Below are 15,780 nucleotides of genomic sequence, written 5' to 3' on the forward strand. Positions count from 1 at the left end.
TGAGTCAGTAGGTCCTTCCTCAGAGGAATCGGCCAAGGAGGGGCTGTCGCGAGGAGCGCTAGCTCGGGGAACCAGGTCCGAGTGGGCCAATACGGCCTAGACTTGCAAGACTTGCTCCTCATCCTCCCGGACTTTGCACAGTGTCTGTGCGAGAAAGCTCACTGGGGGAAATGCATACTTGCGTAGAAAAATAACATTCCCTAACACTAAAGTTACGCTACCTTCTCAACTTCATGCCTGTTTTCTCTGGCTTTTCCTCAAGCTAGTGATGCCAAGTCCAGGTTTGACAGGTTTATTTTTACCTGCCTGGAAAATGGGATAAAATGTGCCTTCACACCTTAAGTTATAAGCTTCATATCCTCTTTCTTGCGGCAGGTGCCCTACAGTAGATTCAAGATGCTTACATGAAATAGCCTGCAACAGTTGAGAAAGATTTTCCTGCAAAAGAACTGCTTCCTACGAAGCCATATTTTGTAACGGGAAAGCAAGACAATTTAATTTCTCCAGTATTTTGGTTAGAGTGAAATTTCTACAAAAGAACCAGCTTCTCTACAATTCAACAAGTCGTTCTCTATTCAAAAATCATTAGAATGAGGGGTTGAAAGGGCATAATTTTCGATCACAGTGGGCGTTGATTCAATAATTAAGCAGCTTTTATAATAAAATGCATTAAGAGAGAGAGTAAAATTGTATAGCTCCTTAACAAAATGAAACTAAAGACTCTTTTTTCCTATCTTATAATTAAATTGCTAATACTTTTGGGCTATTAATACCAGGTTTTTGAGGGGTAAAAAGGAAATGACAAGTCCATCACAGCATGAGATACACCTTGCCATCCCGCTTTCTCAGTGGCAGGTTGGGTGTAAAGCACATTTTCTGACCGCCAACTTTTCACTTGACCTCATTCGTATTAGGGATCAAAGCCCAGATGTTGGTAATGCATCTTAGTAGCACATCTTGTCCCTGGATGCATCTGTATTGATTTTGTCAGTTAGCTACAGCTGACAAGACACCTGATTTATTACCAGCAATGTAGAGAGCGCAGGGCACCGAGTCTCTTAACTCATCTGTGGCAGATTCCTTAAATCACAAAGTCCCAGTTTGATCAGCTGAACAGAGGACATTATTGAGGAAAGGGGAGGGTTGTTCAACAGAAAGCAAATTTCTCACATCATTTACCTGCTCATCCTCATTTGGCATTATGACAGAGCTTTAAAGGTGCGCTCCGCAAGATTTTTGAAATACAAATGAATAATTATTCAGTAGTTTTTATTTTATTTATATATGTATTTATTTATTTATATTTAATTTTTGCTTCTAAGCTAGACAGTAAAGAAAAACAAAAACAAAAACAAAGCAATAATTTGTGATTTTACCACTTTTTTTTTTTTTGGCCAAACAAGCAATGTCTTTTATTGACTCTTCACTACATATAAAAACCATGCCACAAGATTTTTGTACATTTGTAAAAAAAAAAATTTACAGCCTTTTTAGTGGGCTAAAATGTGAAATGATACATATTTACGGTGATTGATTCTGCCTTCTGTTCCAGTTTGTTCTTTGTGACCATAGATTTAAAAAGAATGGATGAGTCAAAGCATTAGTGTGAGGAAATGGACAATTTATTATAATTATTTAAAATGCATTGCTCAAATTTGAAGAGAATGAGTTTCCAAGGAAAGCGTACATGAAAATGGCTTGAACATAGCTTGTCCAAAGCACAGAGGAAAAAGGAAGAAAAAAAAAAGCCAAATTTGTTCTGGAATGCCCTTGCATCCATCTCACAGTGAATAATGCAATTGCTAGTTCAATATTATTACAGTCTTCTATCTGAGCTCAAAGCATCCTTGATTGAAAAGCACTTTGTAGCACAGAGGACATGGTGACAGTTAATGATGCCAGAGAAGTCATGAAGGTTTTAAATTAAAGATAAACTGAAAAAGCCCTGAACTACTGAGCCTTTTAATCTCATTTCCAAATGGGGATCTAGTCCCACAGCTTTCCGAAGCTTAAGATAATTGCCCATGTGATTTTGTCATATAGAAACAAATCCCTTTCAGACTGTCGGATACGCTATGCAAATCTAAAAATTGCCAAAGAGCCAGAAAAGAGAGAGAGAACAAAGGAGACAGAACAATTGGCAGATGTCTATACATTTTTTTTTCATGAAAGAAAAGGAAAATCCCCCCAAAATGTCATTGTTGCAGATAAAATCAGCTGTAATATTGTTCTAAACATGAAACCACAGACATATTGTTGATTATATATAACACAGACAGACTTGCACTGCATCGGTAAATTTGAAAACTGGCATGAACAGTTGCTATAGAAACATGAGATCACACACGCACGCACACGTCTGGTTTAATCCTTGCGGGGACTCTCCTTAGACGTAATGGTTTTTATACTGTACAAACCATATATTCTATCGCCCTACCCCAACCCTACACCTAAACCTACCCCACACAGAAAACTTTCTGCATTTTTACATTTCTCAAAAAACAAAAAAAATAATTCTGTATGATTTATAAGCTTGTTTCCCCATGGGGACCTCAATTTAGGTCCCCACGGTGGCATGAGTCCCCATGAGTCAGTGTGTATTCTAGTTTAAGTCCCCAGCGGGATAGAAAAACATGTGCACACACACACACACACACACAGAAGAGAATTCAACATTAACTGGGCTGAATTGTGCCAATGTGGAAAACTGGCAAGTGCTTTGTTTCTTGCCACATAAACCCATGCAGAAAACCACAAGGGATCAGATTTACTGACATACTTTTTAAAACGTCCATCGTTGGAATGTGTTATTTTCAAGTGTTATTTTCACCCTGATAATAAAACAATAGATTTCCATTATTCTAAACAGTTTTGCACTGCATGCTGACTGTTACAGCAATCAGCAAATCAGTGTAATTACAATTTATCACGCTTAAATTAAATTAAAACAATTGTAAATCATACCAGTTTTCAGAGAGCCACAACTACTGCAACATTTATTTATACTAGTAACACTACAATAAATTAATTAAAAAGTTAACAAATTATTAAACAAGTTAGTGTTCTTCCTGATGAGTTTTCTGCAAACAGAATATTTTTCTTCTTATTCAGTATGCCAATGGTCAGTCTGACAGTCTAGTTCGCTACATTAGCATGGCCAAGTATTCCTGTTGGCCCAGACTGTCCCTATATAGCAGATAGTCACAGAGATGGATACAGTCCTTTAGACTCTTCACTACATATAAAAACCATGCCACAAGATTTTTGTACATTTGTAAAAAAAAAAATTTACAGCCTTTTTAGTGGGCTAAAATGTGAAATGATACATATTTACGGTGATTGATTCTGCCTTCTGTTCCAGTTTGTTCTTTGTGACCATAGATTTAAAAAGAATGGATGAGTCAAAGCATTAGTGTGAGGAAATGGACAATTTATTATAATTATTTAAAATGCATTGCTCAAATTTGAAGAGAATGAGTTTCCAAGGAAAGCGTACATGAAAATGGCTTGAACATAGCTTGTCCAAAGCACAGAGGAAAAAGGAAGGAAAAAAAAAGCCAAATTTGTTCTGGAATGCCCTTGCATCCATCTCACAGTGAATAATGCAATTGCTAGTTCAATATTATTACAGTCTTCTATCTGAGCTCAAAGCATCCTTGATTGAAAAGCACTTTGTAGCACAGAGGACATGGTGACAGTTAATGATGCCAGAGAAGTCATGAAGGTTTTAAATTAAAGATAAACTGAAAAAGCCCTGAACTACTGAGCCTTTTAATCTCATTTCCAAATGGGGATCTAGTCCCACAGCTTTCCGAAGCTTAAGATAATTGCCCATGTGATTTTGTCATATAGAAACAAATCCCTTTCAGACTGTCGGATACGCTATGCAAATCTAAAAATTGCCAAAGAGCCAGAAAAGAGAGAGAGAACAAAGGAGACAGAACAATTGGCAGATGTCTATACATTTTTTTTTCATGAAAGAAAAGGAAAATCCCCCCAAAATGTCATTGTTGCAGATAAAATCAGCTGTAATATTGTTCTAAACATGAAACCACAGACATATTGTTGATTATATATAACACAGACAGACTTGCACTGCATCGGTAAATTTGAAAACTGGCATGAACAGTTGCTATAGAAACATGAGATCACACACGCACGCACACGTCTGGTTTAATCCTTGCGGGGACTCTCCTTAGACGTAATGGTTTTTATACTGTACAAACCATATATTCTATCGCCCTACCCCAACCCTACACCTAAACCTACCCCACACAGAAAACTTTCTGCATTTTTACATTTCTCAAAAAACAAAAAAAATAATTCTGTATGATTTATAAGCTTGTTTCCCCATGGGGACCTCAATTTAGGTCCCCACGGTGGCATGAGTCCCCATGAGTCAGTGTGTATTCTAGTTTAAGTCCCCAGCGGGATAGAAAAACATGTGCACACACACACACACACACACAGAAGAGAATTCAACATTAACTGGGCTGAATTGTGCCAATGTGGAAAACTGGCAAGTGCTTTGTTTCTTGCCACATAAACCCATGCAGAAAACCACAAGGGATCAGATTTACTGACATACTTTTTAAAACGTCCATCGTTGGAATGTGTTATTTTCAAGTGTTATTTTCACCCTGATAATAAAACAATAGATTTCCATTATTCTAAACAGTTTTGCACTGCATGCTGACTGTTACAGCAATCAGCAAATCAGTGTAATTACAATTTATCACGCTTAAATTAAATTAAAACAATTGTAAATCATACCAGTTTTCAGAGAGCCACAACTACTGCAACATTTATTTATACTAGTAACACTACAATAAATTAATTAAAAAGTTAACAAATTATTAAACAAGTTAGTGTTCTTCCTGATGAGTTTTCTGCAAACAGAATATTTTTCTTCTTATTCAGTATGCCAATGGTCAGTCTGACAGTCTAGTTCGCTACATTAGCATGGCCAAGTATTCCTGTTGGCCCAGACTGTCCCTATATAGCAGATAGTCACAGAGATGGATACAGTCCTTTAAAACCACCTTTTGATCCTGGGAGGAAAAAAAAAACAGTGGCGTTTCCTCCCTGCTGTGCATCTGGATCATTCCTTCCGAGTTTGAACTCAGGAGACTTTTACCAAGTACTGACTAGGAACTCAAAAGTGCTTTACAGCCAGAACATGATAGGAGACAGAACAGCTTTTGGGGAGATTGTGAGCAGGCTGTCAAAGAGAGATGGAATGCATCAGTAAAAAAACTGAGAACTCTACGTCCAGTGGATGACCTCAACTTAAACTTGCTCTCAGCAGTCAGGTTTGCAGTCAGGTTTGTAACGTTTTCCTTAGTTGTCTTAATTATGTCATTCTGTTCACCTGTGCTTTATTTATCTCATTAGTCCCAGTGTATAAATGCAGTGCTGTTTGAAAGTTTGTGAAACATTTAGAATTTTCTATATTTTTGCATAAATATAACCCAAAAGATCATCAAATTTTCACACAATTCCTAAAAGTTGACAAAGAGAACCCAATCAAACAAATGAGATGAAAATCCACCAAAATGAGAGTGGTCCACCAACAAAGATCACTAGTAATAGTCTGCGAGGATGCAAAAGACCCCAGGGTAACTTCTAAGCAAGTAAAGGCCTTTCTCACACTGGCTAATGCTAATGTTCATGAGTCCATCTACAGGAGAACACTAAACAACCATGGTGTTGCAAGGAGAAAACCACAGCTCTCCAAATAGAACATTGTTGCCCGCCTGCAGTTTGCTAAAGATCACATATAAAAACCATGCCACAAGATTTTTGTACATTTGTAAAAAAAAAAATTTACAGCCTTTTTAGTGGGCTAAAATGTGAAATGATACATATTTACGGTGATTGATTCTGCCTTCTGTTCCAGTTTGTTCTTTGTGACCATAGATTTAAAAAGAATGGATGAGTCAAAGCATTAGTGTGAGGAAATGGACAATTTATTATAATTATTTAAAATGCATTGCTCAAATTTGAAGAGAATGAGTTTCCAAGGAAAGCGTACATGAAAATGGCTTGAACATAGCTTGTCCAAAGCACAGAGGAAAAAGGAAGAAAAAAAAAAGCCAAATTTGTTCTGGAATGCCCTTGCATCCATCTCACAGTGAATAATGCAATTGCTAGTTCAATATTATTACAGTCTTCTATCTGAGCTCAAAGCATCCTTGATTGAAAAGCACTTTGTAGCACAGAGGACATGGTGACAGTTAATGATGCCAGAGAAGTCATGAAGGTTTTAAATTAAAGATAAACTGAAAAAGCCCTGAACTACTGAGCCTTTTAATCTCATTTCCAAATGGGGATCTAGTCCCACAGCTTTCCGAAGCTTAAGATAATTGCCCATGTGATTTTGTCATATAGAAACAAATCCCTTTCAGACTGTCGGATACGCTATGCAAATCTAAAAATTGCCAAAGAGCCAGAAAAGAGAGAGAGAACAAAGGAGACAGAACAATTGGCAGATGTCTATACATTTTTTTTTCATGAAAGAAAAGGAAAATCCCCCCAAAATGTCATTGTTGCAGATAAAATCAGCTGTAATATTGTTCTAAACATGAAACCACAGACATATTGTTGATTATATATAACACAGACAGACTTGCACTGCATCGGTAAATTTGAAAACTGGCATGAACAGTTGCTATAGAAACATGAGATCACACACGCACGCACACGTCTGGTTTAATCCTTGCGGGGACTCTCCTTAGACGTAATGGTTTTTATACTGTACAAACCATATATTCTATCGCCCTACCCCAACCCTACACCTAAACCTACCCCACACAGAAAACTTTCTGCATTTTTACATTTCTCAAAAAACAAAAAAAATAATTCTGTATGATTTATAAGCTTGTTTCCCCATGGGGACCTCAATTTAGGTCCCCACGGTGGCATGAGTCCCCATGAGTCAGTGTGTATTCTAGTTTAAGTCCCCAGCGGGATAGAAAAACATGTGCACACACACACACACACACACAGAAGAGAATTCAACATTAACTGGGCTGAATTGTGCCAATGTGGAAAACTGGCAAGTGCTTTGTTTCTTGCCACATAAACCCATGCAGAAAACCACAAGGGATCAGATTTACTGACATACTTTTTAAAACGTCCATCGTTGGAATGTGTTATTTTCAAGTGTTATTTTCACCCTGATAATAAAACAATAGATTTCCATTATTCTAAACAGTTTTGCACTGCATGCTGACTGTTACAGCAATCAGCAAATCAGTGTAATTACAATTTATCACGCTTAAATTAAATTAAAACAATTGTAAATCATACCAGTTTTCAGAGAGCCACAACTACTGCAACATTTATTTATACTAGTAACACTACAATAAATTAATTAAAAAGTTAACAAATTATTAAACAAGTTAGTGTTCTTCCTGATGAGTTTTCTGCAAACAGAATATTTTTCTTCTTATTCAGTATGCCAATGGTCAGTCTGACAGTCTAGTTCGCTACATTAGCATGGCCAAGTATTCCTGTTGGCCCAGACTGTCCCTATATAGCAGATAGTCACAGAGATGGATACAGTCCTTTAAAACCACCTTTTGATCCTGGGAGGAAAAAAAAAACAGTGGCGTTTCCTCCCTGCTGTGCATCTGGATCATTCCTTCCGAGTTTGAACTCAGGAGACTTTTACCAAGTACTGACTAGGAACTCAAAAGTGCTTTACAGCCAGAACATGATAGGAGACAGAACAGCTTTTGGGGAGATTGTGAGCAGGCTGTCAAAGAGAGATGGAATGCATCAGTAAAAAAACTGAGAACTCTACGTCCAGTGGATGACCTCAACTTAAACTTGCTCTCAGCAGTCAGGTTTGCAGTCAGGTTTGTAACGTTTTCCTTAGTTGTCTTAATTATGTCATTCTGTTCACCTGTGCTTTATTTATCTCATTAGTCCCAGTGTATAAATGCAGTGCTGTTTGAAAGTTTGTGAAACATTTAGAATTTTCTATATTTTTGCATAAATATAACCCAAAAGATCATCAAATTTTCACACAATTCCTAAAAGTTGACAAAGAGAACCCAATCAAACAAATGAGATGAAAATCCACCAAAATGAGAGTGGTCCACCAACAAAGATCACTAGTAATAGTCTGCGAGGATGCAAAAGACCCCAGGGTAACTTCTAAGCAAGTAAAGGCCTTTCTCACACTGGCTAATGCTAATGTTCATGAGTCCATCTACAGGAGAACACTAAACAACCATGGTGTTGCAAGGAGAAAACCACAGCTCTCCAAATAGAACATTGTTGCCCGCCTGCAGTTTGCTAAAGATCATGTGGATAAGCCAGAGGGCTATCAGAGAAATGTTTTGTGGACAAATAAGACAAAAATAGAACTTTTTGTTTTAAATGAGAAGCGTTATGTTTGGAGAAAGGAAGACACTGCATTCCAGCATAAGAACCTCATCCCATCTGTGAAAGATGGTGGTGGTAGTATCATGGTTTGGGCCTGTTTTGCTGCATCTGGGCCAGGACGGATTGCCATCATTGATGAAACAATGAATTCTGAATTAGACCAGCAAATTCAAAAAAAACATGTCAGGACAGCTGTCCAAGAACTGAATCTCAAGAGAAAGTGGGTAATGCAACAAAACACCGACCCCAAGTCGTTCTACCAAAGAATGGATAAAGAAGAACAATAAAGTTAATGTTTTAGAATGGGAGAGTCAAAGTCCAGACCTTAATCCAATTGAAATGTTGTGAAAGGACCTGAAGAAAGCAGTTCATAGGAGGAAACCCACCAACATCACAGAGTTATAATGTAGAATAATATAATAATAATAATAATAATCCATCCCTCCATTCTCCAAGTTGCTTAAAGGGGTCCTATTATGCTCTTTTACAAAGTCTTGATTTTGTTTTGGGGGTGTACTAGAACAGGCTCTCATACAAGGTTGTTTGAAAAACACATTATTTTTCACATATTTTACATTATTACAACACCTCTCTCACTAGTCTGGCATATTAAAAATACATATACAAAATATTTGGTGTGAAACAAATAATCACAATGGTAGTTTTTTAATTATTTTTATTATTATGATTATTAATGAAGAGTTTGGCATTAAACCGCCATAGTGCATATGTGTTAAAATTCATTGCCATTCTGATTTTATACACTACTAACACATACAATCACATAATTCATTCACATACTGTACCAGAATCTGTCAGCAACATCAAAAAGTCTGTTGAACATGCCTGGCTGGCTCGCTTAGATCTAAAGAGGAGCCTATTTGTTTTTTATGTGGACGGCAGGACGGACGGTGGGCACCCCTCTGTGTCCCACAAAAGCACTCAACACCTAGTGTGCTGGAGGGAAAGGAACTAATTAATCACATCATCATTTAGCGATTATCAGAGTATTTCCAAACTAGCGCACTGTTCCTCTCCCCAGGAGTGCCATACATTAGCTAGACAGAGCAGACTGGAACGAGCCCGCTCACGCAGACTGCGATATTAAAACACAGAAGCAGCAGTAGCACTGCTGTCCTCAGACAAGGTGTTAATTGATTAGGGGGGGAATGAGGCTCTCTGGGGGGCCCGTAGCGAGCTCTTATGATTGGACAGATTGAAGCATCATTTTTATAGCTTCAGTCATCTGTTAATTACAAAACATCAAGCTACGGGCTCAACAGAAGGGTGTGTTATGATTAAGATGAACAGGATGAATTTAGAGTTGAGATTTCTTTAAAATACTGAGAAGGCCATAACATCTGTTTCATTACAAGCAGGTTAGGTGCTGTCGGTCCAGCTTTACCTGAAGGAAATATCACTGCTTGCAAAAAGAATATATGAAAAATAGATGCAAGACAGAAGTGATTAATCAATCACAATTCAGTATGCAAATACATTTGAGAAAGAAGACCCAGCAGAATTCAGTGGTGCAATGACCTCATCTGTCAGTCATTCCATGACTCCTCCCGCTCATCCTCTCTTTTCAATCTGCACTGACCTATGAATCCCTCCCCCAAATTATGTTTTGGTTTTAATGCATGCTTGCAAATACTATTAGAAAACATGCTAATGTAATTCTTTTGATTTTGCAGTTACATCGCCGTGGGGGCATAAATTCATCTTTACAATTTATTTACTTTAACCTCTCATGAGTATAACAAGACACAGAAACGTCTCGGTTATGTATGTAACCCTCGTTCCCTGAAGGAGGGAACGGAGACGTCACGTCGGTGACCGACGAATTGGGATCTCAATTAGTCGGTCACCGACGTGACGTCGAGAGTGACCGACTGAAAGGGAACTCATTAAATTACAGTGAAATGTTTAACATAATCTACAAATATGATTCGAGGGTCATTATAGTCTTGCATAAAAAAACAACAACAACAACAAAGAAATAAGATATTTACAAATACATTTGCATAAGTAAGATCTCTATTTATTAGGACAAAATAAAATATTACATCAGATTGAAAATAACAGATAACTTTATTAACTTTGACATTATTATAGTATGCTAGTCAGCAGTCCACCACACTGTAACCATTTTTGAACTGCCAACCCTCATTTTGCTCCAATGATTTTTCCACATTGAATACAAAAAAACCATGGTGACCAGTTTTGATCGGTTTATTAAAAATATATACGTACATATATTCAGTCAGGATTTTAACTGTGCACCATTTGCACACTAAATAAAAACTAGAATAACAAGTCTTACACTAATTTAAAGAACTGTTAAGTTGGTAAAACACAACAGAACTAAACAAACTACACAAAACTAAACAAAACAACAACAAAGATGCATGACAGCCATTGTCACTCAGTATTCAGAAAATACAACCAATGCAAATATCTCTCAAATGAAACAACACGATGGACAGGAACAGGAACAGTTATCCAATAAGGCTCGTGTTGGACACGTACCTGCACAAACCCTGATTCGCATGTTCATAAACATGAGCAGGAGATCATGAACGAAGTGAGTGTCAGAAAGATGGATGAGACACAGCACTTTTCATAAACCCTGGCTGAAACAATCCTCCCATCAGCAGGGCCAGCCAAACACACTAATCATAGCACATGCCAGAGTGAGAAATCAAACACTTTAAGCATACCTCAGCCAGATGGTGAGTGAAATCAGAGCCCCTGGCTCATTTCATGGCTGCTTAACAGCCACAAGTGAGGACAAGAGAGTGAGTGTGATGTAAAAAAAAAAGAAATGGAAGAAACAAACACGATTTTTCATGGTAAGTGAAATAAACTCCTTCGGGCAGACAAGGAAGGCCTAACTTATAAAAGTAAATGCTTTTTATAGAAGTTGAGTACAAAAGCGTGTTCTTTCTTCAAATTTGCATAAACATTGTAAAGTTTATGACGATACCGGTTGTTAGATCGAGAAGAAATGGCTTTTTTATCTCTTTTTTGAGTCAATGACAGAATGCAAACAAGTAAACAGAGAAGTCTGCATCAAACGAGAGATAACAAGACAGCTGGAAAATGTAAGCAAAGAGATGGATTCCAAAAGGTGACAAACAGACAATAAAAAAACTGGAGCCGTCAGATGAATATTAATATATAACATTAACATTAATATTAATATCAATATCAATATGAATGTTTTGCTTTAAATATTAATATATTTGCTATAGATATATTTGCTGTAAATATTAATATTAATAAATATTCATATTAATCATGTACCAACTTGTACGCAAATTTCGCAATATGAGATTTCTACCATTGGAGCAATTGTAATATGAATATAAAACTAACAATATATGGACTTCTAAAGTCAGTTTGTAATGTCTATCAATGATTTACTCATCTGTCACAATTATATATATTAATACCTTTGAATTAATGAATCAATTCTCTGCATTTGGGGGCTTTTCTCAACTTATATTAATATATGTGATTAATTAATTAATCAACATAATATAATTCATTTATTTTATTGTATTTAATTTTTTTTACAGCTCTAAAAGTGAGACAGGCAACAACAACTCACCACACAGCCGGTGGAGTCCAGTTTGCGATCAGAGATGCAACGGAAATTTCGGCTGCAGCCTCCATTGTCTTTTGAACAGTCGCGCACCGGACCAAAAGAGTCGAGCAGCACTTCCAGACTGTCGAAGGACGAAGAAATCATCAGCTCCTCCCTGATGAACAATGATGCATAGAAAACTCAGTTAGTAATGGCAGGTCAATACTGCAAACAACCTCTAGCATCTTTAGTCATTATTAGGACAATGCATGATTATAGTCTGCTTGTTTACTATATTAAATTCACTTTACATAAATATATCAAGAACTGGATATCAAAGTTGTGAAGTTGAAAATGACTATTGTGTTTTCCCTAAGCTACTATAAATCCAGCTAAAGGGAAAAGCTTTCCAAAACAGCAAAAGTAAACAACAGCACTGATGGCTAAACCTTGAACAGATGGCCTTCCTTGCTCTGACCTTGGTTTTAGCTGTGCTAGAAAATTGTATTGGGTGATATTTATTTTTTCCATTCTAAAGCACTCGAAACATCCAAATATTTATCTTTACTATGAAATATGAATGGGCAGTGGTCATGAAGAAGGAGCAAACCAGTGACCTTTTATTGTCTAATATATTTTAAGAGTGTGAAATCACCAGGCTGCAGGAGAAGTGGAGTGCTGTGATAAATGGATTCATAGTTCTGCTACTGTGATTTCGGCTTCAAGACAGAAATACTGCCTTTACGTTCCAAGTTTTGTTATGAAGTGGCCAATGATTCTTCTCTTAAAGCCAAGTGGAGACATGGTCTGTCAGTGTTTAAAAAAAATATGCAAATGACAATCAAATAAGTGCATGCATAAATATAAAAACAAAGCAATTAGATGCTACACTTTCAGATCACGATTAAGTTCTGAAAACTTAAACTGATCATAATAATATTAATAATAATACAACTATTTTATCATACCTTTTACGTTTACTTGTAAAGTAATAAACAATTATATTTTAGTTTTTCATGACCTTTTCCACTTCTCTCCACCATTAGGATTTAACTGTCTATTGTTGCTGCTGTTAGTTTGCTTAATCCTTCAGATTCACAAAACAATCTGTGCTGAAATGTGTCACTTATAATGTTAAGGTCAGAATTAAATGTCTGGGGACATTGTTAAAAATAAAGGATGGAATAAAAGTATCTATCCTGCTAAAAAGATCAAGGATTCCTCATATGGCTTATTTAAAAAGAAATTAATACATTAATAAATTTATACAATTTTTCAGCATTGCACATTTCAGCATCACAGTTAACAATAACCACTGGAGATTCTCAGGAAATGCCCACCTTACTTAATAAAGAACACTGCACAACTCACCTCAGGTTCCCACTCCCACCAACCTTAGCAAAATACTAGGAGTACAAGAGAAGGCAGACCTTTTAAAGCCGTGATGTTATGGTCGTTGGGGGAAGATGTTATCGTAATAAGGCAGAATATATAATGACTCCCGTTCCACGGTAATGAGGGCACTTTGAACAAATTGAGACAAATCTACCTCTGCGAACAAAGCATCTCAGTTGGCAGGGCTTAGAACAGAAAGTCTGTGGAAGCTCTAATTAGTAGCTTAACTCCAAATACAAAGCAAGCATTTTCAGACTAGACACTGCAAAAGTGCAGCCTGTTCTTTTCAACAGCGGCAAGAAGTAATTAAAATTAACCTTCACTTAAGACTCTAATAAAGAAGGCCATCCAAGTAATAGAAGATTCATTCTGTGACAAATGTGATACATAATACTTTTTAGTCAAAAGCTAAGACACTAATCAGTCATTATCTCTGATACTGTTCTAAAGCCTTCATTGTAACTGAAGATGTTGCACTCAGCTTTGCATAATAATAATAATAATAATAATAATAATAATTTTGTTAAATTTTGCTTTTGTACAACAGCTCAATAAACAAGAAGTTAATATTGAGTAACTTATATTTTAGACTTATATGTCTTAGTATTGCTTTGTCTGTTTTTCATCCATCAACAAAAATAGTTCCAAAGTCACAGCAGAACTGCTTTGCTTGAATTATTGCTGAGTGAATAATCCAATGATTCATGTGTTCCTACAGTAAATTATTCAGTGTTATTAATGAATCATTTCATAGAATGAATCAATGACTCACTAGTCACTTGTTTCATTCCTGAATGAATCACTGTGTTTGAACGAATCACCTGACTTAATGATTCACCTACTGGTGTAACTATGTAACCTGCAGAAAGAATCATTTGATGCACATTACTTCGACTGTACATTAGTCTGTCAGTTGTGTCATTGTACATTACATTTTAATTTTAATAAATATATTTTAATCTATGAGACACAATGAAACTGATTCTTAACTTCTGAACTTTAACTTTATTGTATTTTTGTTTTAGACATTTTCAATTTCAAACAATATTTGGCAGGCCCCTTGTGGTCTTGCTGCAGATCACCTATGGTCGTGGACCCCTGGTGAACAATCCTGCTGTAACATAAATGCAATGACGTTCCAAACATCTCCTTTATAGACACCAATACAGAGTCTACATTGTATTTTCTCTAGACTGATTGTTCTGTGCAGTTCCAAGATTGCTTTTCCCTGGATCAGATTATGCTGCTGGGAGTAGAAGCGGTGTACTGGTTCACTTGCACAATGGTAGTGAAATGTGTTTGCTGTGCTTGAAATGAACAAATATTTACTGTGTGATGTACAAAGTCTACAGCTATGGTAATTTTCCAAACAAGCAGGCTCTGACTAGTGCAGGGAATTGCAGTCCACAGACATTCAAAATATCATAAAAACATGTTATTATGCTAAAATTTAATTCTCTAAGGAATAATTATAGCTTTAACAGTGTTCAAAGATGATCAGTGCAAGTAATGGTGCTTAAATATATAATTTCCCTCTACTTTCACAAGTAGGCTATGCCAAGTTAATAAATTCTAGACTAAATTCTAACCAATGAGCCAGCCAAATGATTTAATAACTCATATTAACTTTGTTGGAGTTATAAATGTGTGGTTTTTTTTTTTTACTTCAGTAGGGTTAATGGTACCCCTATGTGTTTTACACACTATGACTTAATTAGATAGCCCTTAAATGGGATAGTTCACCCAGAAATTAAAATTATTTCATCATTTACTTTCATAATTTCATCTCATGTTACAATAGACATGTAGGGATACTTCTTATGTATCCTGCAGAAGAAAATGATGCCATTTTCATATTTGGGTGAATTATCCTTTTAAAGATCAGGCAGTACATTATTTATTTGACGAATGTTTATTAACATGTTATGAGTTACTTCAAAATATTCCAGTGCTCTGAAAAACACTTGGAATTGAGGCAATATTCAGCAAGCCCAGGGCCAAGGGACCACATGGCGTGCCGAATTTTGTGCGATGGACCCTGTGAAGCTAGCCACTCTGCGGGAGATCAGTAGGACACACTTAGACCTTTCAAAGGAATAAAAACTAAGATAGAGGAAAGACAATTTCACTTTCCACCACATATATATTGGTATTTATGCATATAGCTAAATAACACCTCCATGAACATGTCTTTAAAAACAAATATGAGGAAAGACAATAACAGCCAAATGAACAACAATGGAAACAAACAAGTTATGTGTGTACAGTACTGTATGTAAGTGTGTGTGTGTGTGTGTGTGTGTGTGTTCAATTAGAGACAGAAATTACTAACTAGATTCAACTTTAACAGTAAGGCCTCTTCTAATTAACATCAGACAGTGAAATATATATATATATATATA

General features: G+C 36.4%; 1 protein-coding gene across 2 annotated transcripts in view; it reads right to left on the reverse strand.

Annotated features, from left to right (window-relative positions):
* The window catches only part of LOC107720847 (astrotactin-1-like), a 126,172-nt gene that overhangs the window by 3,462 nt on the left and 106,930 nt on the right, over window positions 1-15,780 (reverse strand). For both annotated transcript variants that reach the window (XM_016528679.1, XM_016528678.1), the window contains exon 11: window positions 12,008-12,158. In XM_016528679.1, the coding sequence (XP_016384165.1) occupies window positions 12,008-12,158 (151 nt within the window). The remainder of the gene's footprint in view (window positions 1-12,007; window positions 12,159-15,780) is intronic.

This window comes from Sinocyclocheilus rhinocerous, unplaced genomic scaffold (assembly GCF_001515625.1).
Source record: "Sinocyclocheilus rhinocerous isolate Xijiao unplaced genomic scaffold, SAMN03320098_v1.1 scaffold931, whole genome shotgun sequence".
NCBI classification, from domain to species: Eukaryota; Metazoa; Chordata; class Actinopteri; order Cypriniformes; family Cyprinidae; genus Sinocyclocheilus; species Sinocyclocheilus rhinocerous.